This window comes from Neodothiora populina (assembly GCF_041146345.1).
Source record: "Neodothiora populina strain CPC 39397 chromosome Unknown canker_contig_12, whole genome shotgun sequence".
Lineage (NCBI taxonomy): Eukaryota > Fungi > Ascomycota > Dothideomycetes > Dothideales > Dothioraceae > Neodothiora > Neodothiora populina.
The window spans coordinates 519,508-545,447 of record NW_027191404.1 but is presented as its reverse complement, the minus strand read 5'-3'; the positions used below and the strand labels follow the sequence as shown (position 1 = coordinate 545,447).

The 25,940-nt window shown below is 50.5% G+C and overlaps 6 protein-coding genes across 9 annotated transcripts; 4 read left to right on the top strand and 2 right to left on the bottom strand.

Annotated features, from left to right (window-relative positions):
- Positions 1-1,666: 1,666 nt before the first annotated feature.
- On the top strand, positions 1,667-3,378 carry AAFC00_000891 (uncharacterized protein; the record flags this gene model as incomplete). The annotated part of the gene is made up of 4 exons (XM_069347624.1): positions 1,667-2,059; positions 2,116-2,187; positions 2,240-2,493; positions 2,550-3,378. The coding sequence occupies 4 exons, from the start codon at positions 1,667-1,669 to the stop codon at positions 3,376-3,378; spliced, it is 1,548 nt and encodes a 515-aa protein (XP_069203468.1).
- A 798-nt stretch (positions 3,379-4,176) lies between these two features.
- Positions 4,177-5,137, top strand: AAFC00_000890 (uncharacterized protein; the record flags this gene model as incomplete). Its single annotated transcript, XM_069347623.1, has 2 exons — positions 4,177-4,447; positions 4,503-5,137. The coding sequence occupies 2 exons, from the start codon at positions 4,177-4,179 to the stop codon at positions 5,135-5,137; spliced, it is 906 nt and encodes a 301-aa protein (XP_069203467.1).
- Positions 5,138-5,974: 837 nt separating this feature from the next.
- Positions 5,975-7,416, top strand: AAFC00_000889 (uncharacterized protein; the record flags this gene model as incomplete). 2 transcript variants are annotated; one of them, XM_069347622.1, is made up of 4 exons in its annotated part: positions 5,975-6,159; positions 6,234-6,540; positions 6,622-6,758; positions 6,807-7,416. In XM_069347622.1, the coding sequence occupies 4 exons, from the start codon at positions 5,975-5,977 to the stop codon at positions 7,414-7,416; spliced, it is 1,239 nt and encodes a 412-aa protein (XP_069203465.1). The 2 variants fall into 2 exon arrangements, with proteins under 2 accessions (XP_069203465.1, XP_069203466.1); XM_069348418.1 differs by having other exon boundaries at positions 6,622-7,416.
- A 7,273-nt stretch (positions 7,417-14,689) lies between these two features.
- On the top strand, positions 14,690-16,075 carry AAFC00_000888 (uncharacterized protein; the record flags this gene model as incomplete). 3 transcript variants are annotated; one of them, XM_069347619.1, is made up of 4 exons in its annotated part: positions 14,690-14,998; positions 15,052-15,077; positions 15,137-15,241; positions 15,298-16,075. In XM_069347619.1, the coding sequence occupies 4 exons, from the start codon at positions 14,690-14,692 to the stop codon at positions 16,073-16,075; spliced, it is 1,218 nt and encodes a 405-aa protein (XP_069203464.1). The 3 variants fall into 3 exon arrangements, with proteins under 3 accessions (XP_069203464.1, XP_069203463.1, XP_069203462.1); XM_069348531.1 differs by having other exon boundaries at positions 14,705-14,998; XM_069347618.1 differs by having other exon boundaries at positions 14,744-14,998.
- A 2,017-nt stretch (positions 16,076-18,092) lies between these two features.
- On the bottom strand, positions 18,093-18,684 carry AAFC00_000887 (uncharacterized protein; the record flags this gene model as incomplete). Its single annotated transcript, XM_069347617.1, has 2 exons — positions 18,093-18,419; positions 18,529-18,684. The coding sequence occupies 2 exons, from the start codon at positions 18,682-18,684 to the stop codon at positions 18,093-18,095; spliced, it is 483 nt and encodes a 160-aa protein (XP_069203461.1).
- Positions 18,685-23,625: 4,941 nt separating this feature from the next.
- On the bottom strand, positions 23,626-24,860 carry AAFC00_000886 (uncharacterized protein; the record flags this gene model as incomplete). Its single annotated transcript, XM_069347616.1, has 3 exons — positions 23,626-24,404; positions 24,458-24,722; positions 24,780-24,860. The coding sequence occupies 3 exons, from the start codon at positions 24,858-24,860 to the stop codon at positions 23,626-23,628; spliced, it is 1,125 nt and encodes a 374-aa protein (XP_069203460.1).
- Positions 24,861-25,940: the final 1,080 nt, after the last annotated feature.

Here is a 25,940-nt window from a genome sequence, read left to right as displayed (position 1 = left end):
CGTGGTCGACGACGGCGCACAAGCAGCAGCACATTCACTGGGCGAGACCGAAGGGTAAACCGAGGGACAAAAGACACACCTCTGGTGCTTCTTGCAGCAACAAGGGGGGAAAGGTCTGCAGGTAGGCCTCGGCGCGGACATTGGTGTCGTCGGTGCGGAAAATAGAATGTAACAGACACTAAACCGGGCCTTGTCGTTGCAAAGGGTCGCTCCGCTCGGGTGGTCCACACGACCGACTGGCAGACCGACCCTACTTCTTCCGCTAGGAGACGCACACTGTCCATCCCGTGGTTTTGGACGACCAGCCGACATGGGACTGTAACAAAACAGCAACTAGTGAAAAACAGGTCGGCAGAAATCTAGACTCCAGATGCCGCAAGAGCCGAATATGCAGGATTTGATTGAGAGAAGGAGAGCTTCGATCATATTTAGGCAGATTCAAAGACATTGGACTGTCACTCAGAGGCTTTGGCGTGATAGATGCAGGACGTCGACAGCAGCAGCAATAAAGCGAAGATGCAAGACAGGTGTAAATCCGGTAGAAAACAAAATAGTGGCGAGACATATCCGAAGAAGCCGCCTCAAGAAGAGAGAGAGAGAGAGGCTTTTCCTCCACTTTACTCCCCCACAGATTGCTCTGCTGCTACTGACGCTGCTTACTGCACATTGCACGTATAACGATCAAGGCCAAGAGAAACATCCACCCGGGATTAGCATTTGCAGATCAGATAAGTTGCTTAGCTGCACAGGTGTAGAGTGTTCGTGCTGTTCGTGCCCGGTTTTACCGCCATCTTCGTGCGGTGCTTGCCAAAAGACGCAACTCACGACGCGATAGTCCAGGGTGAAAGTCGCCTGATGACGATTAGTAGAGGGTGAAACAGCCCAACAACACGAACACGCGCTCACTAGGTCTCGCTCGGAACCCGGGGCGTGAGAGACGGTGGACCACCGTGCGCGCATTGCATTGCAACCCTGCAAGGCCAGAGACGACTCGCGGATCTCACTATCATCGATTACATACAGTGGGAGAGCAAGGGAAAACTCCGCTTGCTACGCAGGAGTCGACAAACTGGGGCAACCTCCGCTGTTGTGGAGTTGAGATTGGAAAAGAGACCCACAACAAAACCCCCCGGGGGCGGCGGTACTGCGGTAGCACTGAATCAGATCAGATTCCTCCGCAAAAACTTCACGCATGTCGTCTGGATAGAATGTTTTGCTCGTGGAGAACAGGCAGAGAACAGGCAAGTCATGACAATTTGGGTGAGCGACCGAAAAAGGCCTGTTACACGAAACCTCTAGCGACCAAGGCGACGTGATCTCCGAGCATTGGCAGGAATTTATCACTAATGTGGCAATCGATGTTTTGGTGATATGCAAAATAGGTGGAGTACCCACGGGGGGCGGTGGAGAAAGCACGCTTGCGGCTTTGACGCTCTTTACCCGTAAGAGAAAGGATATGCATCCGTTCCAACACTTTTTTCCGACTATGATGACCAACCCGTAACCGATACTACTACCGTATGAAACCGGGGGGTGACAGACGCCCTTGTGATATTGTTGTATATAAGATCATTACCATGCTGCATGTACAGAATATGCTTCCCCAGCTGTATCCTACATTGTGATCAATACACCAAGTCCTGGCTATTGTGACACAACCACCATCATGCATTTCAGTAGATCCAAGGCCTCCACGAGTGAAGTGACGCCGGGGGTTTTCCCAGAGGAGAAGAAGGACCTCGAGGCTACCACATACGAAGATGCTGAACTCGAGTCCGAGAAGAAGGATCAAGGTTTCGCAGGTCCCAATGTTCCAGAAATCCTAAGGGGCATTACGCCAGAGGAGAGAAAGATCCTAGAGAAGAAACTCGTGCGGAAGATCGACCTGAGACTACTGCCCATGTTGATTCTCATGTACATCATGAACTACCTTGACCGAAACAACATCGCGTCAGCCAAATTCGCCGGAAAGAAGGGATTGGTCGAAGATCTGGGCATGACTTCGACGCAATATGACACTTGCGTTAGTATCCTGTTTGTCGGATACATTCTGATGCAGGTAAGGTTGTGTGGTTCCGCAATTGAGACGTTCTGGTTGCTGACAGAATTAATTAGGTGCCGTCCAATTTGATTTTGAGTAAATTCAAGAAGCCTGCCGTATTCCTTCCCACGGTCATGTGTCTTTGGGTAAGCAGCACCTTCAGACGATGTATGACTGATGTACTGATCAAAGATATAGGGTCTGATCTCTGGATGCACCGGAGCTGCTCAATCGTACGGTGGTGTTGTCGGTGTTCGTTTCGTCCTGGGTTTCGTTGAGGCGGCATACTTCCCTGGATGTCTCTTCTTCCTCAGTAGTTGGTACACCCGAAAGGAACTTGGTCTCCGAACAGCCCTTCTTTACTCGGGATCTCTGATTTCTGGCGCCTTCTCTGGTCTCATCTCTGCCGGTATCACCAGTGGTATGGACGGAAAGAAGGGCCTTGCTGCTTGGTTAGTTGATTTGTTTCAAAGCATGTGACCGAATGAGTGACTAACAGCATAAACAGGAGATGGCTTTTCATCATCGAAGGTGCAATCACCGTCGTTATTTCTGCAAGCGCATTCTTCGTCCTACCCAATTTTCCCCGCACGACATCGTGGTTGAACGAGCAGGAGAGAGAGCTCGCAGCATTCCGTCTCGAGGAGGATGTTGGCACCGATGACAGCTACAACGAAGACGACCACGGCTTCTTCCATGGCTTCATCTTGGCGATGAAGGATGTCAAGACCTGGATCCTCATGGCCATCCTGACTGGTGTCGTCTCCAGCGCTAGTGTTACCAATTTCTTCCCGACCGTCGTTGCCACTTTGGGTTACAAGAACATTGACACCCTGCTCTTGACCGCTCCTCCTTATGTCTTGGCATGCATTACAGCGTCCCTCAATGCATGGCACGCGGACAAGACTGGCGAGCGGTTCTACCACATTGTGCTCCCACTCACCGTTTCCGTTGTCGCCTTCATCTTGGCCGTTAGCACTACCAGCCTAGCACCCCGCTATGTGGCCATCATGCTTATGCCTGGATCGTTTTACCCTGCTTTTGTTGTTATTCTAGCGTGGATCTCAAACACACTCGTCCGACCGGCGTCGAAGAGAGCTGCATCCATCGCCTTGATTAACTGTGTGAGCAACTTGACCTCCATCTACGCAAGTTACATGTACCAGGACTCCTTCGAGCCCAGGTACATCATTGCCATGTGTGTCAACTGCGGCACAGCCGTCATGGCCATCGTGGCAGCGCTTATCCTTCGCATTATGCTCGGAAGGCTCAACAAGAAGCTCGATCGGGGCGAGGATGTCCCTGGAGTGGGTACCGGATTCAGATTCTGTTTGTAATCATGTTTTTTTCCTAGCTTTTTGAGCATTGACGCGATTGGTCGCAATTATGTGGCCCAGGACTGGTATACAGCCAATTAATGATATTTACGCTCATGACACATTTCACCACTTCTCGTTTGCACGGATCGTGTTTCTGCTGCCGCCACAAACAAGAAGAAGATCAGACCATGTGATGCTCGATTCAGCGAACGGATCCTGTGATTCCGGGACTTGAGTGGTAGTCCTGTCCCTTTAAGGTGTAGTGTCTTAGATGCGGACGGATATCAAGCATCCGGGAGAGACCCAAGACGATTTGAAATGACTCCACATGGCGGTTTTCTGGCAAACCCCGCGTCATCTCGTCGCCAGACTTTAACGTTCTGGTGGAAATTGGCTTAGCGTTCTGCGCGGCGATATTTCCTACTGGACAGATTTAAGCTTGGAAAACAACCTTACATTTAGCGGCAACCTTATGACCCTCAATCACCACCTAGGCCATCACAACATTTGGATCTTTGCGAGCAATGACCATGTGGACATGAATCTGTCTTGAGCTGATTCGTCCAAATGGTGCGGCACAATGAGAGATTATCGCATACCGTCTTACATCCATTTCCACGGCGTTGATGGCGAAAGTTTGCGAACGGAATGATGGCATTCCGAAAGAAGAGGCCAAGTCCAGGAAAGAAATGGTATAAAGTGCTCATGTTGTCCATGGGAAATACGATCAGAACATCACAAGAACAATACTCGGCCTCGACTTGAACACATCTCCTTCTTCTCCATTTTCCCCACTACCACACCCCTTTCATCAAGATGAAGACTGCCATTCTTAGCACCACTGCCTTGGCTGTTGCAGCCATGGCCGCCCCTTTGGTCAAGAGAGATGACATCGACGGTGTTATTCTCAACTATGCTCTTACCCTCGAGCACCTTGAAGCTGCCTTCTATGCTCAAGGTCTCCAGAACTTCACCGAGGCCGAGTTCTGCAGAGCTGGATTTAGCGATCCTCAGTTCTACAAGAACCTCCAAGAAATTGCTCGGGATGAGGCCACTCACGTCAGCTTCCTCACAACCGCACTCCAAGGTACGTCTTTAGTTTGCTGTCGAGGACCCTGTGTTCGAAGCTAATTTGCGTCCAGCCGCTGGTGTCGCTCCCGTTGCAGCATGTACTTACAACTTCGGCGCTCTGACCCCTCAAACCTTCCTCCAGACATCGTCTATCCTGGAGGGTGTTGGTGTTAGTGCATACCTCGGTGCCGCAGCCAACATCACCAACAAGGCCTACCTCACCGCAGCCGCATCTATCCTCACAGTTGAGGCCCGCCACGACGCCTTTGTCCGTGGCCTTCTCAAGCAGAGCCCCTTCCCTCAGCCCTTCGACACTCCTCTTGACTTCAACGAGGTTTACTCCCTGGCTGCTCCCTTCATTGTCTCTTGCCCCGAGAGCAACCCTGCGCTTCCCGTCAAGGCTTTCCCTGCTCTGACTGTAGCGACCGGCATGCCATCTGTCCAGGGCGCAAGCATCACCTACAAGGTTTCCAATGCTACTCTACCTGCGGGTCAGCTCTACATTGCCTTCCCTCTCGTGACTGGTGCTGTCTTCGAACCTGTCACCCGTAACGCCGATGGTACGCTCATGGCCCAGATCCCCAGCGGCGCCAATGGACCCGCTGGCGAGGTTTTCGCTATCCTCACCTCATCAAACACCACCCTTGGAGATGACAACACTGTTGCCGGTCCTGCGGTTCTTGAGGTTGCCACATACCTTGCTTAAGTGTGGTGGCGAACGTGGACAGAATGTAGTACGAGTCTGTGTCGTTGAGGGACGAACCATGGTTCTCCTGGTTGCACGTTTAATTTCTCTGTCAATATTTCTTACGTTACCCTTCCGTAATTTTTGTATAACATCTGTTGCCATATTCATCCAATGTACTCAGTTCGAGTGTTTCCATATTTGAGATCAACACTGTTTCCTATGAGATTCTGGGAGCAAGCTCATTATGAGCCCTTCTGAGCTTCATTCGGATGTAAATTGCCGCTGTCAAGGTATTTTCTTTTTGACCTTCCTTGCCCGGATATGTCGGCGTTCTCAATTCATCGACAAGTCGACGTGACATCTGACCAGAATGATCCCTCGACGAGCAGTAAGTTATGTTTCATCAAGAGATGCAAGTGCGATCTCGCACAGGCAATGTACGCGTTCGACCGATGCTTCTACTTCGCATCTATACCTCATCAAGTGATAGTGCGTGCGAGCGAATAACACCATGGAGTGGTCCACATCTCCAAACAGAGTTAAATTCCACCCATATTGCAGTTGCACAGTGCTGGTTAGATCCGCAAAGTCTTATCAGATGGGCCCAGAATGACGCGAATGAGACCGACGCTTGCCCCGCTATCTGGCAGGGTGCTTTGTGGTGCCTCACGAAACAGCCGACCGACGACATCGGACTCGGGCCAAGGTCTTTCTCCTGTTGCAGACACATGACAGTGTCAGTGTATGTTGTGTGTGGAACCATAAGAAATATTCGAGAAGTATATTTATTCTGGCTGGCTGGCGAGACAGCTTCGATGGGAAAGTATCCGTCCTCCTATTCATTGCAAACGCACCATGGTGGTCCTGCTCGATATGGACGCTCAAGAGCCATACCAGACGGCAAATGACTTTAACCGCTATGTGATTGCACAGAACCGTAGGAACATATCAGCTCAATCCGATGATGGAGAGAGAGACGAGAGCAATCGGCCGAATCCGAATCTTCGAAATAAGTTCTCCGAAGCAATGGCATGCTATCCGTAAGTATATTCGATTCTTGTCATCCTTGTCGGTAATACACACAATTTATTAATGCAATTCCTTCCCCATGTAGAATTGTGACGCTATTAGCACAAGGACTTGACCTGAATTCACTGCACGACCTATCACGTACCTGTCGACAAGTTCGAGCCAATCTTCTAGAATACCGCCGTCAGTTGATATCGCAGACGCTTCGATGCTTCAACGAGGATGAAGAGCCCGGATCACATCTTGGGAAGAATTCGAAGGAGACACATCAGAACTGGAGCACGTTTGGCCCCAATGGCATCAAAGTACCCAAGATGACCAGTGGCAAGGTCGGGACTTGCGCAAGAGATATGGTCGGTCAGTGTCGCAGATGTAGTAGTGCTGTGTGTAGGGTATGCTTCAATCGATGGAGGGTCATGAACCTCGAGGTAGGACGAAGAGAGAGTCGCTGGAAAGCTAATGCATACAAACAGAATTGTATAGTGAAAGCGCCGGTACCAACAGCGCTGAGAGGCAGGCATCGCCGTCTTTGTCGAACATGCATCAAGTCGCCACTAGACGAACATACTCGATATGTCGTCGATGAGTGTTGTCAGGCTGATGACTCAAGGTTCGTAAACGAAGACATATCAATACGTGTGCTAAAAGAGTCCCTTAGTTCGAGTGGCACTTCTGATGAACATCAACATACCGCCATCGCTCGCGATCCCTGCTCCTGCGACGAGCAGGTCTGGATCTGTCAGCCATGTGGACAGTCCTTGCGCACTCACGATACCACTTATATGCGCGGCTGGACCTGGCGAACGAGATACTCGACATATCTCGGTGGGCTTGGTACCGGTATTGGCGAAGGTATCGAGGGTGTGCAATGTGGACGTCCTTCATATTGCCTCGCTGCTAAGGAGGTGGAAAAGGAGATAGACTGTGATGCAGAAGAGCTCGAGGCATTGAAACAGCTTTCAATGAAGGCTGAGATGGAAGGCCGCACTTGGAGCGGGACAAGCTATCTCATGCAAGAGATGGAAGGCATCGGTGGTGTTGTCAAGAAGAAGGTAAAGCGGCGAGTCAGGGTGGGTGCCGTCGTAAAAGAGTACGAAGACGAACGGGAGCACGGTCATTATTTGAGACGCGAACAAGACGGCCTCAACAGGAGTTGGTGTTCATGGTGTGACAGAGTCGTCAAGGGAAAGAAGGATCTTGAGCCTCCCTTAGACGGGGAGGATTTATCAAGGACTGTATCTAGGACCAGCTCTTCTTCCAGCATATAAGAAAGGCTACTAGTTTTAGCATAGTCTTTGCGATATAGCGTCGAATATTCTTGATGTATCAGACATACAGTATGCTTAGTCCAATCACATTACCTAGGAGCCGCTCGTGTTTGCAGAGTATTTTCAGATATTAGCAAGCACGTAAGCACCACGACTTAGCGACAGAGATACCACACCTTAATTATTACTGAACAGCATAGCAAACGAACTCGTGGCTTAGCATGGTACCAGTCAAACATATTGGAGAGCTGTCGACCACAAACAAAAAAGGAAAATATGGGCTATGTGAATTGTTACCACTGAGGAAGGTGCATAGATTGGGTCACCAGGGTCGCCCTCAAGACCATGCGCCCCGAAGTCCAACTTGCATCTCTCTCAGACCACCAAAGTTCAGACCGACCGCCCCGAAAATTCGAACACGGCCATTCATCACTGATACTGAATACCATCGCCAAGTGAGCAATTAGTCGCGAGAAAAGGAAAATCAATCATTTCATGGTCTGACTATGAGGCAAAGGGATGCAAAAAGAATGGATTGGTTGCAGCTGATTGCATCAGCCGGGAGTCGAACCCGGGCCAATCGCTTGGAAGGCGATTATCCTACCGTTGGACCACTGAAGCTGGAAGTATCTTGCGATACTCAGTGATTGAAAAGACCACAAATTTTACTGTATATATAGTTTATCTAAGAACCGCTGCTGCAACAGGAATCCGTGCCTAGACAGGTATTTCCTTACTGATGGTTGACCTTTCTGATCGTTTTCCTGGACACTTCGTCTTTGGGCAGAATACGTGCCATGAGCATACGCTCAGTGTTCGTGTGTTAAGCGGTGAGGCAATGATATGCCTACGGCGTTATAGAGGTGCTGGCCAGCCCTACACTTGCAGACTTGATCGTGGAGATGACGCGACATCACTTGCTCATATACAGTAAATACATGTCCGATCAATCACTACCTTACTTGAGAACGGTTGGATTAGTGATTGGCATGCTGTTTCAAACATGCCAGCCCAGTCCCTATGTTGTTGTCAATCTATACACTCAATTTCCAAGTATCTCGCTTGTTTGCTACCTTGTCGACCAAGGCTGTTGGCACTGTGTAGGACGACTCAATCGTCTAACAAAGCACATTCTCACCAATACCCGCTCTAGCATATACAATGGAATTCAGAAGTACAAATGAACGTAAATGTGTAAGCTACTTGACGAGACTGCGTCGTTTGTAATAAAATCTCATTCTGCAAGTTATGGGTCGTTTCTTGAACGCCATATGGATCTAATTCAGGAGCAAGCCCTCGAGGAGGTCCTGGTGCTTATAGGTCCAGCCTACGACTGCGTCGAGATAGACCATCTTTTCGTCGCCATCGCGAGATGGCCTGTAAGCACCAGCTTCACCGAGACCCTCGTCCCATGTTGAGCCGTAGCGGAGATAGTAGCCCATCAGCTGGGCTACAGTCATACCTGCAAAGTCCGACTCCTGCATGGCGTCTGAGTCAGTAGCCTTGGCGAATGCGTTCCAGAAGAGTTCTTCCAGCTCGACATGCTCCTCATACAGTGACCAGACTTTGGTATCGTCGACATCGTCCATGTAACCAAGGCAGGTGAAGAAAAAGCCCTGGAGTGCCACACCGAATGGCATCACCTGAGCATCCCACCAGTCGATCACGCCCGTGACAGAGCCGCCAGAGTCCACCAAGATGTTCCAGGGGAGGAGGTCGAGATGGGTCAGGACCATCGGATAGTCATTCTCGAAGGCATGGGGAAGAAGTTTCTCGAGCTTGACCAAGAGGTCCTTGTGGCGCTCTGGCAGAGTCTGCGCAAAAGCACGAATCTCTTTGGTGACAAAGTCGCGTAGCTCAGTGACGCGAGTCATGTCTTGATGTCCCTTGTTGCGACCCTTCCATGAAGCTGCCATGAAGCGGGCAATGTCGCGCGTCGTCTCTTGCGTCTGATTTAGAGCCTGAGGTGGGAGAGGACCCGGCAGCTTGTAAGCAGCATCTGATTGTGCTTGACCCTTCAATTTTGGCATCTCCAGTATCTTCAAAGGGCCAATCGATCCACGCGCAGTGCACCTAGGAACGACATTCCCGTGTATCTCCCAAGCACGCTCGACGCAGGCCAGGTCGACTTCCGAGATTGTCTCTTCACGGAAGTTGACGATCTTGTCCTGGTCTGGACCAGCAATGACTGTGTAGCTGCACAGACCTTGTACAGCCACAGAGTTGATTGGGGGCCCACAGAGCTCTTCGGCCTTGCGGTCACACTGCTCTCGGGTCACATCTTTGAGCAGCTTTCGATTGAAGTACTTCTCAATCTTCTCCTGTTCACGGGCCTGATGATTGAGCTGCTGAGAAGGCATTGTTGCTGTATTCTGCCTTGCGGTCTTTCTTGCTCGTAAGGAGCGAGGGCTAGCTGATGTCGATAGGCGGACGATAACAGTGGGCCGCCAGGAATTTTGAAGTACCTGAAGGACCTTGGAGTGGCCGATATTCTGAGAACAAGGTGTTCGAGAAAAGTTCTGGAGAGTATGTAGACCACAGAACCGATGAAATGGCGACAGGCAATCTAGCATGTGTTTTTGAGTCCGGAATGCCTCTCCTTTTCCTGTCCTCAAGATGCGAGAGTAGGGACTGAAGGTGAATGGGGACTTGATATAGAGCTAATGCCGTCCACGTAAAGGGAGAAACCGCTCAATGTATGAGCTTATTCGTAAGTGACAGGGTCAACGATGATAGGCTTGCAGTCAGAAATCGGACTCTAGATGTTGAGGTCCCTTCGTTGGCGGGGCTCTATGATTTGTTCGATGATGTGGTATGTGTAGAATGAAGTGAGTATATTAACTCCGCAGACGAGCAAAACAGATTCAGTATGCCACGACGAGGCCTGATTGGTAGGCAGAGTCAACGTGACCAGATACTGGGAACATAGGACATCTTCCGAAGAGTAAAACGAAGGAGAGTGCACTTCTGTATCGTTGTTATCGTCAAAAAGGAGAGGGACAAGAGTGCGACGTCTCGACCTTGATGCTGCGAAAAGTCCGAAGAGAAATACTTTGACGATGATGTGTCCTGTTGGATTGGACTAACAGTCTGGAATACAGTTCTGTGAGGAGAGAAGTAAAAGCAGGATTTGTGCAGGATTTGTGGAATTGGACGAAGATGTAGCCACCTTCGAACCGCAGCGACAAAATCAGAAGGTCTGAGATAGCACGATAGGTCTTATAGGACCTATACTATGATACAGCGGACGAAGGAGCGAGGTGACCGCTAAGAATTTCAAAGAGTGTCGCAATGTTGTAAGTTCCAATGGGAACCTGCACACTGCGATCGCTATTCAGCGACCCAACATAGATGTCAGTCATGCGATGTGAAGGATGTTGTGGATTCGGTCGCAATATCACTGAAAAGTCAATGACGACGATGAGAAGAAACGCGACGATGCTCACCGCGACTGTTGACGAAAGGCGGCCTTGCTAAGGACAGTACTGAATCTGCTTGCTGTCTCAAGTTCTGATCAGGGGTCAAGAGAGATCGCTGCGAGATCTTCAATGTCGCTTGTTCACTGGCATAGACAACAAAGTGTCTTCAAGTCTCGCAGTCAGCTAGAGCTCTATCGACATAACAGCAGAGCAAGTCATCAATGAAGTCAGGGGTGAGATACTGCGATGATGGGCAAAGAAGAAGGAATGGATTGAGTTACCTTTTGTGGGGGAATGTCTTTGGCAAAGGTCCAGTTCGTGAAGATTGCAGCCAGCTTTTGCGCGATGAAAAGGAGGATGTTCATGGGATGGAAGGCAACAAGGTGAAAGTGGGAGTAACCTGCTTTGAGTAGGCACGCGACTCAGTCGCGAAGACTGGCTAGTGCGAACGCGCGGGGCGTTTTCCAGTCGGCAACACCCCCTGAGTTTCTTGGGACCAGATTATTATCCTCTATCATCAACCTGATTGAATTGCCAGCCCAAGATGTTGAAACGGGCATCAAATCCTTTTTATGCAAACTGTTCCACCTGAAGTCCATGTATGGACTTGAAACTCCAGACGTTGCCAACCTCGTGTCACCGCAATCGCCTTATCGTGACCATGAATCCCCTCCCTTTTGTATGAACAGCTTTGACAGGTTGGTTGAAAGGAGCAATGCATATCTTGACACCTGGTGCGACAATGCATTATGCAGCCCTGGCTCACGATCGTGGACGAATGATAACATGAAATTGGGCTCAAAGCCATGTGGGTTCAACTCATTTGGTCGCACGGCGTCATTGTGTCACCACTGCGGCTCTTACAAGTCGGCTGGTAGGGATACCAAATCGAATACGTTCCGGGTCCAGTGAGAAGCTCTCTTTGAATCAACAGATGATTAGACAAGTAATGTTTGTCTCGTTGTGGTCACATTACCAGTGTCATACCGCCTCGGAAAGGGGCTGAACCCAGGTCGGATGCGAAGACCCCAACCATCGATTGAAGTGTCCGAAGCAAAGCGTTTTGATGCCGAGAGTATCCTGATTCGAGTATCGCATACCGAGATCACAAGTACACTCGAGCTGGATTTTCCAACCGAGAGAGTGACATACACCGATATCAGCGACAGCAGACAGCGAGAACGACCTAGACAGAGGATTCGGTAGGAATTGTCCCAGTCCTCGAGTCTCGATCCAGCTTTGCTTGGGACAGACTCCACCCGTATGGACTGAATAGAGGCATCGATCCAGCACGTCAAAGCGTCCACGATGTCGTCCAGTTCCATGAGAGTGTTATGCAACACCAAGGCCGATCTTCTCTCAATGCCTGGCAAGCATCTGATTCGCACATCAGTCACATAGTCTTCTACCAGCCGAGTCGAATGTAGGTCAACCCAAAGCGACGGTCATAGGATGTCGAGAATACAGAATATTCAGCATCCTCTGACGAACAACATTTAGTCCGACAAGGGCAGGAAAATCTTTCGAAGATGCTGGACAAGCGGTAGCGCAGCCTCGCAATGGTAAGTACCCATTTCCATATCTGTGGATAAAGCAATGATCCAGTGTGAGGTTAGGGCGACATAAGCAAGGGGACGGTCAAGTCAGCGGCAGCCGACTGCCGATTGTCCAGGCAAATCACTTATCAACGACAGTTCAGCTGCTACAGTGGATTCTGTCAAGATCAACTCTGCTAGCCGAGTATTTTGCCGACAACTCCCAGACTGTCGTAACACGAGATCCGGAGTGAGGACCAACATCCTTGGTCCAGATCCTGTCCATGAAGATCTATAGCCGATCTACTACAAAGTCTTGCAAACGATGACAATTCGCCTAGAAGTCTCGCGTAAGGGAGCCAATGTCGATGGCAGTGGTCGATCCAAGCGAACTCGACCTTACACTCGTCAAATTGTCCAGTCGTGCATGGCGCTGAGACAACGAAGCAGACCACAAGGGTCACATTCCTCAATCCCATTCTCACGCTCGGACTCGAGAAGTACCGAGCAGAATGGCTACGGGACTACAACGCTTGCGCTACGCTTGAGGCGCAATGATATAGTATTGCGAGCATGGTACTCACGTTTGCCAGGAAGAAAGCAATGACCACAGCGGCTGGCGCGGAGTATCGTAAGACGACAATCAACTTGTTGCAAATCAATGATCGGCAACTAGGTGACCCCGAGGACAGATGGAGAGTTTCCTGGCCAAGAGAATACATCGGTTGACAACATGCTAACCGCATGATTCCAATATGCTCGACACTGCACGGCATCGACAAAAAGGCGCTCTCGGGGACGGTCTGCTGATCCGCCAGGAAGGGGTAAAGTATCGAGATGGTGTTGTGATTATGCAATGCTAGCAGATCTACTACTGGCAGGAATGTACTATACTCGTAGCTTCACCGAGTAAATCAAAGGAAGCTTGCAGGCGGCCCGCACTTCGGGCGCTGAACAATCCCAGCCTTTTGATGAATCCTGCTCGATCGGTCAAGCCGTGGCCGGTTCGGCAACACCACGTGTGGGTAGCCGCATAGATCTCGAAATTATTTCCAACGCTTTTGCAATGGCGACATTGGGGTTTCACCTTGGGCAGAAGCCCCAATAAGTTGCATATGTTGCAAGCTAATTGTTGCGCGATCGAGCCGATCATGTCCGGGATAGTTGGTAGATGACCACGAATCCACTGGTGGAGTGGCCTTTCTGTCTATATTGCAAGTCGCATTCTGATGTCGCATCAGCGACGCGAAGCCATACCGGTCAATAACCCCTGCATTCACGAGGCGCTTCTGCCATTCGCTGAAGACTAGCGGGCCTCCCGTGATCTTCTCAGATAGCCGCCCGCGTGATAAGTATTGCGCACGACATCGGCTTGACCGTCCGTTCGGTCTAGAATACCATGATCATGGTTAGGCATCATCTCACATTCTGATTTGCAGAGCACAGAGCATTGAACCTTGCTTTCGCTCTTGCGACCCGGCGACCAACAATCGTGCCCAGGGAGCGGAGCCGTACCTGCGGATTTCCCTCCACAGCGCCTCACCCTCCGCCCTCTCCGAAAATAGGTCCTACAGCACTTGTGTCATCATCGGTGAAGATCTAGGCGATTTTCCGTGAATTCGCCAGAATGATTAGGTCTGCCACGGCGTCTCCGTTGGTTGTTGGTTTTTGTCATCATGAACCCTCCTGCCCTTTGGAGAGATGAAAGCATACTCCGTGATCAAGGTACTTGTCAGATACGATGCGCCAGCTCGTCTCCCTGAAGAAGGCAAATGTCCGTGATAGGTGAACGGCTACGCGCAACATGGACCAGGTAACACAAAGTGCCTTATTTGGCACTCCAGACCCAAAGAACTGGGCTTGATGGCTGAGAGACTGCTTTTACGCTACAAGCCTCATCCGCCTAGCGTGTAGCCGGCAATAAATAGCCCATCAAACACATGCATGGACGGCACCAATGATCGGCACGCTCTCACCTTCTTCTGCATCTATGCAGGTATGGACGACACATGGCATGGTTCATCATCGGAGGAGTACTTGAGCGACATGATGCTCGATGTGGTCAATTTAAAGGCACTTTGATCTCGCATCGATTTATGGGCATCCGCTTAACCTACATGTTGACCCATGTCCTGACACAGCCAATCTTGCAAGAGGTATATATGCATATCAGCTTCATCTCTAGCCCCTACTTTGAGCTGCTCCCGCCCGAACTGTCGTTCTTCCTTACAGTGATATCGTAGACAGCCTCCAGGTCCAACTGGAAGTGCCTGGTTTTGAGTCTTATGTTGTTTATCGTTCTAGTCTTCTGCAGGACTCATGCTTGCCTTGAGTATGGCAAACCCTTCTCTGCCTCCGAAGCGGACTCTAGAAATGCCGAAGCGTCACATTTCAATGTCAACGACAGCCCTTGATTGGCTCCAGTTTCGAGTCACCGCTCGAGACAGGGATCGCGGAACCGTTGCGAGGAACTCGTCAGACACGAGAAAGAACAATCCGGACCAGGACAACATGATAAGATCCGACAACAAGGGTGTGTCGTCCGCGGGTAACGGACTCACTAAGACAGGGAGGGCGAAACGAGCCTTGAAGGGACAGCGAGTGCACAATTGTAGTATTTGCGGCAAGGTACGCTTCTTGCGACCGAACAAAACTGGCGATTTCCTCCTAATTGGAAGAAGGTTTATACTCGCAACGAACACAGGAAGTAAGCAAGTACTCGCTTGACCTGACTGAACACTACACTAAGCTGACTTTTCTCGACAGGCGGCATGAGCTCACTCATCAGGCTCGGAGATATACATGTGAAGTCGCAGGTTGCAACAAACCTTTTCACCGATCTGACTTGCTGAAGAGGCATCAGACATCGCAGTACGTCACGCGGTTTGTCCCCAAGACCCAGATGTCCTTGTACTGATGTTTCTCAGTAGTGCTGCCTCCTTAACCAGATCTAGTAGCACACCAAATCTGCACACGGGCCAAGGCGCCCAGGATGAACAACCGCCAGCGCGACTTCGCTCACTACCGCAGGAAGTCCAAGGGAGTATGACTGTGGTGGACGTGCATCATCGACATCCGTCCGGGAGACACGCACAAGATCTCTCTCTCACATCGCGTGCCTCGTCAAACGCATCTGTCGCATGGCCACAGCGGCAGCAGTCTACACTCTTCTACGACCCCGGGAGTTATCCCATGGGCTATGATCAATCGTACGCGATGAGCGGCACCAGCCACCTGGCTTTGCAAGCCTTTGCAAACATCCAGCACTCTCAGCATTCCACGCAGCTTGGAGAATATACCAATGAGCGATGCGTCCCGACGTTTCTAACCACAGAAACCTATAGCGTGCCGACGACACTGAGCAGCGCTCATGATATTCCAGCACCATATGCTGACTTCCAGTCTCATCCATCAATGGCGAGGTATGGCAGCGATGTTGAGCGAGCCTATGGCACATCAAGCTACATGTCAATGCCGATGAGCCAAGCAGGTATCAGCCAGCCGTATTATGTTCCCATAACACAGTGCGAAGCACACAATATGGGAGATGCTCAACAACAAGGAAGGGCTCCATACCGAAGTTACGAGGACGACTACGGCAATGTCGATGAAGACGACGAGGATGGGGACGACGACGATTACGATGAAGATGACATGCAGGGTATGGAAGACTATAGCGATGATATCGACGACGATGCATCATAGATGATCAGCTTTGGGGGGCGCACCGGTTCCTTAGTTCGACAGTTCTGCCCGACGGTTGTGTATCGCATCTCGGCTTCAATAGGACTGGCTTTCTTTGAGATCAGCTACGCAAGCGGACAACGTTGGCAGCACCTCTGCAAGGTCAAGTGTCCATTCGGACGGGTGACAACTCGACGTATAGGGGCATTTGCTATGGTAGATTGAGTCCATAATTCGCTACGCATGCGCAAGAAAGATCGAACATCATGGCCGCCAGCCCTGACTCAAGTCTTCCCTTCGAGAGAGATCCACGGACACGTCCTTTCTCCAGGTCGGCCTGCTCTACTTCAGCTGCTGAAAGGCAGCAATTTGCCGCCATGTCGCCATAACGATAAGACAAGGACCAGATTCATCAGAAATGAAAGCAGAGACGAAAAAGACACCCACGTTAAATCTCTGACTGGAAGCCAGGGTCGACTGTCCCGATCAGCCACTGGGCCAGAAGCAGATGCCTCATGTGGCGCGTGCCTTCATGATCTCCGCTCCTACACCATCCTGTCAGAATCCTCACACCGTGCGTCAAAGAAAACCAAAGGCACAGCAAACGCAGACAGCGAAGCCGCGCACGCGACGGAGACACATACTTCATCAGACCGAGCAAGGAATGAAGGGACGACCAGATCAATACATACTTCGTCAGACCAAGCAGAGAGAAAAGGGAAGACCCCAGATCAGCACACGAGCCTGAGACGCCTCCTTACTCAATCACTCAGTACTCCACCGCCATGGCCTCCACTCCCTTCTCTCGCCCCTAGCATACAAGTCATCGACGTCAAGTCCCAACGAACCAGGCCATCGAAAGCAGCAAAACAATGTCGCAAGAAAGCTGTCGGACATCTTGACAGCACGCAAAGACAAAACAGGAGCAGCAGAAACAGTCAAGAAAAGAAAAAAAGGGCAGAGAAACCCAGCCCGCACAGAACCTACATTGAAGGCGAGAAAAACAGACGAAGGAGGGCCGAAAGCAGACTTTTCGTAACAACAAAAAGGAAAAACCTCCCAACCTTCGACACTGCGGATCGGTATTTCCATTTTCAACCTTATCTAGCAGTGGGCAAGAGCCATATTAGAGCCAAAAGAAAAGCAGACTTTTCCGAAGAACGAGACGATGTCTCCCTCCACCCTCGGCGTTTGGGGCTTTGTACATCTTATTCCGGGTGGTGGATAGGAACCACACCAGAACGAAAAGCAGGAAGACAAGAGGAGAGTTACAAAAGTCAGACAGTTTAAGAGTATGAAAAAGGTATGACGCTGATGATGGAGGCATAGAGGGCTATGTGTATCTTATCAAGGGGGGGCGGCATGGGTACTGTAGGTAGGCATCTGTATTCTTAACCCTTTGGATCGATTCCTTCCCTTTTTCTTTCTTCCTTTTGCGTCTCGGGTGAAGTTCGTCCTTGCATCAGCGCCAGCATTGACGCCGTCGTCGTCGTTTTGCCATCGTCTACAAGCACATGATGTTGGAAAAACTTCCATCGAGTGGGCCCTGGAAGGAACATTGTATGGTTATCATCTTAATTCGAGCGAATCCGCGCCCTCGAAGCAAACGGCGGAAAAGAGGCGAAAAGAGCAAGCAGGAACTTATATTCTTCACTCCTTCATTCCCTCGTGGAAATAATCTTTGATTTGTGTAGTAGTTGGAAACCCATTTAATTCGTCATGACTTTAATTCTAAGAACAAGCCAAAAACGCCCGCTCAAAAATATATAAGACCAAAGTCATGCATCATGTTTTTGTGCAGTCATACCACAACAAAGAGAAAAGACATGGCCATTTCCTCTTGGGGAAGTATGCGGATCAGCTTTCATATGCGCAGCCGGTGATAGGCGAGAAAGAAGCCAAAGTCCGCAGCGTCATATCTCCATCGAATCCATGTGTTCCCTAGAAGAGTCCCTCTCTTCCGAGTCAAAGGGTAGACAAGATGATCGTGTAGAAGACAAGAACACAAGCGTAGCAAAACACTAGATATTCTTCAACTTTACTTCTTGTTCTTAGGACCGAACATGGGTCCACCAATGTTCGTGCCGGTGAGTCTGACGTTGGCGGCCTTTTGGATCTTGTTGACAAAGTCCATGGCGGGGAAGTCGGCACCGGGTCGCTCGAGAGCAGTGATGTATTTGACATCAACGGATGCCTTGGCTGCGAGGTCCTTTTGCGTCATGGTGCCTCCCTTGGCGTTCTTCATGCTCGCGCGTGCTGTTTGTAGCGCCTTTGCTACATCGTCGGGCACCTTTTTCGTAGCGACGATGTCTTCGCTTCGGTCTACTTTGGTCAAGTGTTGGCCTTCTCCACCCTTTTGTGCTGCCTGTTTTGTGGTTATCAGTCATGTCTTATCCTGTTGCTCTTGGATCGTGCTGTGTGCGAAGAGTTTGGGTCGAGTTTAGAGCTCTGTGACGGGAGAAAAGGGAGCTTACGTTGACGGCGCCGAACTTCTTCTCTGTGCCAACGATTGCTCCTGTACGTTGAGCGGCATTGAGGGCACTCTTGCCCTTGATGACAGTCTCGCGAGGACCAGCGCCGCCGCTGCGAGCCTTGCTTCCGATCTTGGTGACGGTATCCCAGTCAGACATATTGGAAGATGATGTCAGAGACTACTTTTGAGATGTTTTCGGTGATGAAGCTGTGATGGTCTGAAAGATTGAAGCTTTCAGAAACGAACTTTTGGGTTAGGTGAATTGATATGCTACGTGGCAAGGGAACTAAGATAGGTAATATGTGCGATGGTGAGAGGAGTGGAAGTTTTATGGAAAGAGGTATAGATGTCGTGTGTGCGGCGGACGTGGAGGGGCGGCGAACCCGATCGTGTGTCATCGCCAGTTTGTTTCGGGAAGGCGGTGAGTCGGCGGGGTGGTTTCCATTTCCATCTTTGCTTTTCGATGCATCATACTGCCAAGACCATCGCATACCTCACGAGTAGGTACCTTACCTTACTGTACCTTACCACACTCGGGCTCGAATCGTAAATCGCAATAATGTGATCGATGTACATCATAACTCGCTCAAGACAGCCATATGTATATAGCCAATTTGAAATTGTCAAAGAGTCCGAAGTGTATATAAAGTCTGTCCAATTTCTGGTATAGTGTAGCATCCACTGCCTACTAGCTTAGCGAGGGTATCATAAAATATGTTTTCGCCATCAATCCAGACTCGATAAATAGCGTAACAGCAAGAAACAAGACAAGTAACATGAGCAATCTCCACCAAGGCTCTTGCCTCGGCATGAGGTAGACATCTTGGTGTCGTCGTCGTCGTCGTCGTAAGTCGTCAATAGGGGGTTCAAGAAAGGTAAAAAGCAACAAGCCAACGAGAAGCATGCAGGCGAAGAGCCTGGTCGTTGTCTAAGTACTCTCTGCCTTGACGCGGTAGGCCCCAGAAAAAAAAACCCTGGTTCGGGACATCAAACGCATATAACACCGCGCTCGAAACAATAATCCAAGCTGTAGTATGAACAACCAATAAATGGAAAGTCGTTCTTACACCCTCAAGACGTCGGGAACTCGGAGGGCAAGGGAGGTCGTCATTGTAGCGCCTCCCTCACACGTTCCGCCCATTCAGCCACACTGCCTCTGTTCTCTCGGTTCTTCCTCAGTGCCTCCTCCAGAAACGTGCTCGTGACACCTCTGTCAACACGTCCACTATCGCGCTTCCACACTTCATCAGACACTTCTAGTCGTCTCTCAAACGCAGGCTCTCGCGTCGCAAATCCATGCGCATCGCCGAATTTGACGGCTTCGCGTAACATGAACAATCCTCGGTCCTCGACAGCCGCGAACGGGTTTCCGCCAACGAGCAAGGACAACAATGTCACTCCCAAGCTGTACATGTCTGACTCGAAGGTCGGGCAAGCGAGTGCTGCATCTCGGGAAAGTTGCTCGGGTGCCATGAAGGCCCATGTGCCTCCACCAGTCGCAGCAGTCACGGCCGTCGGCTCGGAGATGAAGGATGCTGAGAAGTCCGCGAATCTTGCACGAGGTGCAGCAGCGTCTGTGGTACGGGAGAGCAGAATATTAGCAGGCTTGATATCCGCATGCACCACTCCACATCTGTGCAGGAAGGCCAAGCCTTCGATCAACTGTGGTGCGATGTGCAGAAAGAGCTGTAGGTTTTCCTCTGTCGATCGCGAGGCAGTGGACGCGATCAGACTCTCGAGAGAACCGCCATCTGCACACTGGAAGATAAGCGCACGCGAGCGGATAGAGAGGCCATAGAAAGGGATGACGTAGTTTTCGCTTGCCGCAGGCGAGCAGGACTGCAAGTGAGTGAGGACTTTAGCTTCGGACTCGAAGACAGGTAGAGCATCGTCACGTGTGGCGACCTTGATCGCGAGTGCACGGGGGAGAGATAACGATGAAGCCGGGAATGAAGTCTGCTTTTGGGGAGTGGCTGGAGGAGTCAAGCCACTATCAGCTCGATAGCGATCTTTGCGAATGGACATTGGAGGCGACGGTGGCCAGGCCATAGTGGTTATGTCCTCTTGTACCACCGCCGAGCATGAAGAAGATGATCCGGGAAGAGGAATACTGGAGCTTAGTTTGTAGACTTTGGACCAGAGACCGCTTCCGAGAAGTTGCGCATCGCTCAGGTCAAATTCTATGTTCTTGATGTCAAAGCAGAAGTCTGAGCTCGCGCGTCTTCGGTGAGAGAGGACAGGCCGCTGAACATGAGGGTTTGCATGGAAGTGTTCTACAATTTTAGATTGAGGTGTTGAGGGCGGTGTCAGCATGTGCATGCCATCAATGTCTGGGAGTCGTCCGCTCGGGACGACCGGAGAATCCATGTTGGGTGTGCTTGTTTGCGTGACGATGTTGACCTGGAGAGCATGCTTTCCCTGATGGACGGCGGCACCTGCACCCTTTTTACTTGAGGTGCCTATAGAGTGATGCGTAGAGGGTAGACGGCTATGCGCAAGGTCGATGTCACAGCCTAGACGAGTCACACCCACTTCTTCCGAGTCCGAGGCGCTCTTGTGCTCAAGCCATGGTTTGTGTGAAGATATCGAGGGCTTCCACATACTCGAAGATTATTTGTGTCTCGGGCTTGTCTCAGAGTAATGAACGAAAACGTTTGGCCTCCCGATATGAATATGAGACATGCGTTCGTGACTTGTTCGGGAGCCGACGGTTGGTTCCAGGAGTAGGCAGAGGGTTAGCAAAAATGCATATGCTTGATATAGTAATATGTGTAGCAGGCTGTAGGATTAGTAGGAGTATGAGTGACGACACAGTCAACCAAAGGGGAAAACAAGAGGAATATAGCCATCGCTGGGCAAGCAGGACAACAAGTCCATGTTATGTACGGGTAAATCCTCGCCTCACCTGGCGTACACACTACTGCGAAAAGTAAGGTAGAGCTCCAAAACGGGCGCGTTTGGTAGAAATTGACGCGCCCAATAGCCCGGGGTTATTTCATCATGCACAAGGGCGAGACAAGCTCTATGGGCGAGATAGAGAAGCTTACCTTTACCCTAGATCCCAAATGATGCCCCCTCTCTACCCGGCAAAGGTGTGCGCGGACAAGACGCCGGGATAGAGACAGTTTAGCACGCGTGCGCGATGCGCCACTTACCGTTCTTTACAAGCACATGGCGCGATAAGAGATAGCTTAGCGGGTGAAAACAACGTCCTGGTGTTCTCCTATCTTGCCCTTGATTGCTAGTATCGCAATCCTGCTCCCCGCCCTACCCATACGGAGGTAGCACTCGGTCGTACTTATAGATGTCGTAAGAGAAGAGAGGTCAGCTGTCGCGAAAATCCTAAGAAGCTTCAGGATCGATGTGCTCAAGCGTTGTTCTCCCATTGGTGGTTGCATGTGTAAATCAAAGCTTAGCCTTTATCATTGCCCTGTCATTATCGAAACACAAAGAGCCAGCTGCCAAGACGTTGTTTCTAATGAACGCGAACGATCATCCATGTAACAGTCGAAGGACTTTGGTCCTGGAGGCCTGTCCTCGGCGCTTACATACACTTAACCAAGGTGCTCATCTTATTCCTGACCCATCCCATTTACGAGTCTAATAGAACCACAGGTCGGATAGAACAAAGCGCTCGACCAAGTGTCCAGACTTGGCTTGAACAGGCCTAGCCCTGACCAAGGAAACAGCAATAAAGCCAGAAGCCTGCGCGAAGCACTCCCGTACGGACGAAAAGAAGTTTAGATTACCTGGCGCTGCGCCAAAGTCTATCGTGACGGCAAAGCATGTCCTTTTGTAGCGAGTCACCGAGCAAGCGGAAGACTCTAACTCATCTTGGATAAGAGGAGAGGTCAAGTTTGGAATGTGTTTTTGTTTTTTGTGCTTTACTTTTGACCGGATTCGATAAGACCTTGTAGACAGATTGATATGCCATGGTTTCGGGTTATGGGTGTAATGAAGTCATCCACGCGATGTGCACCACCTCCTTGGGATCATGGTGAGAGGATCATGAAACATAAGATGTCTATTTGGTAGCTCGATCTTGCAGTGTAATGATTGCCAAGATCGATCTCGAGATATTGCATTGCATCCATCATGATTGGCGCGCGACACACAAACGCCGACCAATGCAAGGATGCTGTTCACCTGCAAGCCTGAGTTTTAATATTGTGTATGGTCATCGTGGTTCCCGGATACCTTGCACAAGCAACAGGCACGACCCATGCTACCAAGGTCGAACCTTGTACGAGAAAACAGACCCATTACCGAACCGAGTCAACACCGGACGAAGTGCTTTTCTTCCACATACTGGTATAACCTTTCGGTACGCCAGCCTGCGCACTTCTTCCCGCTATACGCGCCGGCGTCGCCTAAGGTAAGGTATGGTTTAGGCACTCCATGCTGTGAATTATTGGCAGAGGACTGTACAAGCAGTGCAATGGACATTGTGTTTTCGCCTGTAGTATAGGCACGCAGCGCTGCATCTCCTGCCGTCGCTTTTGACATCCTGCTTGCTATTGTACTGTGCTAGACTTGCTCTACCAGGGCACTGTAATTGTATGCCTGCACGGTTGTATTAAACTTACTCCACAATGTCGCCGAATTCGAGATGTGGAGATACACTAATCGACGTTCAAAAATTCCTTCATTGACAATAGTAAGAGAAAAGCGGAAGACAAGTACGGTAGACTTCAAAGTGCATTTCAGAGTGCAATTTGAGGTGGCGGTAATATTGCGGCTCGGCTTATCTCGTCTTGGCTGCGTATGGAATCGAGAAGAATGGTTGGTGAAGTGAAGGATGATTAAAGTACCTTGGTGTATGCACGCGCGGAGATTGGGGTATAAGAAATTGCATGCGGACAAGGCTGCATGCATGCGGCAAACACACATAGATGAACCTCGGGCCGTATAGGCTTCGATGTACAACGGGGTATGGAAACTGGGAGTAATTGAAGTTGAAATGCAGTCAGTCTATGACATCTTCGCCTGGTGCGTTTCTGTGTCTATAAAATGCATTGATCCTGAGTCTTGCTTTTTGGGGGGAAGGGGGTACTAGCTTTTGTGTAAGGGTATTCGTAAAAAGTCATTATCCACCAAATTAATCGCTGGTGAAGAACTTGCTGTAAGCAGCCTTCTCCTTCTTTGCTCTGTCGGCTGCCGCCTTCTTGACCGCATTGAGCTCGTTCTGGATGGCAACGTCCCCGGGCACGCACTCGAGAGCAGCTTCAAGGTCCTTGACAGCATCATCTTCGTTCTTGAGGCCCTTTCTGGCGAGTGCGCGTCTGTACAGAGCCTTGCCCTTCTCGGCACCCTTAACGCCCGAGACGGCAAGCACATTGGAGGCAGAGGACTCAGCATCGACAAACTCTTTCAACTTGATCTGCAATAGCGCGCTGTTGCTGTGAAGGGCGATCTTGAGTGCGTTGAGCTGCGGGCCAGTCTCTGGTGGGTCGCTGTCGAGTGGTTCTGGGCATTCGTGTAGGTAGCGTAAAGCCTTCTGGTACTTGTTAAGACCCAATTCGAGTTGGGCCTTCTTGAACGCGTCACTGCCTCTGGTCTTGAGGTCGGTTGCGATGCTGATGACCTCGGCGGTCGAGAGCTCCTCGTCGCCCTTCTTCTGATCCTCGGGGAAGTCTTCGTACGGGTCACCGGTAGCATCAGGGACCTTGTCTGCTGCGTGTTCGTATTCGTCGCCGGTCAATTCACCACAGTCGGCAATGATGCAGTCCTTGGCAGGTTTGTCATTGGGTCCGGTCTCGATGTTCTCAACTGTGCGGATGATGCTCTTTCCGGCGAGGACTTCACCGAAGACGACGTGCTTGCCGTCGAGATGAGGGGTAGGAACAGTGGTGACAAAGAACTGCGATCCGTTGGTGCCTGTGCGGATTGTAAGCCTACAGGATAAATTGCTCAGGGAAGACATGAGATACCAGGACCAGCGTTCGCCATACTGAGCAGGAAGGGCTTCTCGTGCTTGAGTTCAAAGTTCTCGTCGTCGAATTTCTCGCCGTAGATGCTCTCGCCTCCGGTGCCATTGCCAGCGGTGAAATCACCACCTTGAATCATGAAGGACTTGATGACACGGTGAAAGCCAGAGCCCTTGTAGTGGAGAGGAGCGCCGGACTTGCCATTGCCATTCTCGCCGGTACAGAGGGCTCGGAAGTTCTCAGCGGTCTTGGGAACAACGTCGTTGTACTACAAGATGTCAACAAGACATGTCGAACAGGATGATCATGCAGTAAAGAGGCTTACGAGCTCGAAAGTGACACGGCCGGCCTTGGTCTTGCCGATGGTGATGTCGAAGAAGACGCGACTACGCTTAGCGGCTGCCATGTTGCAAAAAGGCGAGTAATTGCGGTATGCGACAAGTTGTGAGGTACAGTAAGTGGGAAGAGCAAATGATTGTCGGGACGGCCGCTTGATTTAATTATTTGGAGCTCAGAAAGTATTTACCTCACGCCAGGGCCTGGGCGGTAGAAGCTTGAGGAACAGAGGGGAAGTGACGCCAAGACGCATACCCCACACAGATGCCCTTCGCTTGTTGCTTGTCTTGGAGGTGTGTTGGAGGTTTTGGATGGCCACTCCGTCGTACCTTGCAGCTGATCGGCGGTGAGGGTAGAGAGAGAAAGACAGACACGCGGGCTAAGTCTTCGAGTACCCACGACAGAGACGGAGGGGGTGTGGAACAGAGGACAGTTCGATGAATGTTCCTTGGGAGGTGACCATTCGGAGATGACGTCGAAGCTTCACATGTCCTGGCTGGCCACCCTCTTTGGAGGTCCCTGTATCCTACCGCCCGGGTGCTATTATAGATGGAGATTCCTTTCAATTCGAAACAATTGGTCCTTCATCTTGTCATGCTCTGGAATTCAATGTCAGCACTGGAGCAAGGGAAAGGGATTTCTTTCGCCATTGAACAATATGCTGGGCATAGTTCCAGGATGACAAAAGATATATATTTATTGTACATAGTGTGGAAGCAACATGGACGAAGCTAGGTCAGTCCAATGAGTGAGCAGTTGCCTAAAGGGTGTTTGATCATGACTTCTCAAGGACTTATTCCTGGAGCATATTAGCACAGCGAGCACTATTAAGATGCCTCGAGCGGGAGTGTCGCCGCTGCGGTCATTGGAGACGGGACTCGAGACAGCGCACACATGGTGACAGCACATACATAAGGTACCTTAGCAAATCGTGGAGAGAGGAGCGGGAAATCTTGGCAATATCTTAAGCGGCGCGGATCATATCGGCGGCACGGGCACGCACCCTGTGCTTGTACTGAACTGTGCTGTACATACGAGTACAGTACGACTGCAAGATCGGTGATCGACGCAGCTTTCGGCGGACGGTGGTCTCTGGTCTCTGGTCTCTACGTGGAGCTCAAGACACCGCACCTTGTCCGCAGAGAGTGAG